General features: G+C 68.0%; 1 protein-coding gene across 1 annotated transcript in view; it reads right to left on the bottom strand.

Moving 5' to 3' along the window:
- EBF2 (early B-cell factor 2) overlaps positions 1-338 on the bottom strand; it is a 204151-nt gene that overhangs the window by 200947 nt on the left and 2866 nt on the right. Inside the window, exon 2 of the mRNA XM_006766438.2 lies at positions 54-210. Coding sequence (XP_006766501.2) covers positions 54-210 — 157 coding nt within the window. The remainder of the gene's footprint in view (positions 1-53; positions 211-338) is intronic.

The following is a 338-nucleotide window of genomic DNA, read 5'->3' as shown; positions in this document are numbered from 1 at the left end:
CGTGCTTTGCAAGGAGGCGGCGACCCGCCAGAGAGGAAGGGGCCTGCGCGTACCTTGTCGTTCTCCACGAAGTCCACGAAGGCCGTGCGCTCGATCTCCACCGGCTGCCCCTGCCTGTCGTAGAGCGCCAGCACGAAGTGGAAGAAGTTGGACTTGCGCAGGTTGGAGGGCGGCTGCTTCTCGAAGTGCGCGCGGGACAGGGCGACTCCGCTGCAGGAGGAACACGGGGCGGCGGGCGCGGGAGGAGAGAAGGACACCAGTTACCCACGCGCCACGCCACCCCCCGCGGCCCAGGGGCCTGTCCCAGGTCAAGCGCTCTGGACCCTCAGACCTTCCTT

Source organism: Myotis davidii, unplaced genomic scaffold (genome assembly GCF_000327345.1).
Source record: "Myotis davidii unplaced genomic scaffold, ASM32734v1 scaffold502, whole genome shotgun sequence".
Classification (NCBI taxonomy): domain Eukaryota; kingdom Metazoa; phylum Chordata; class Mammalia; order Chiroptera; family Vespertilionidae; genus Myotis; species Myotis davidii.
Note: the sequence above shows the minus strand (reverse complement) of the source record. Positions and strands in the feature narration are given on the sequence as shown.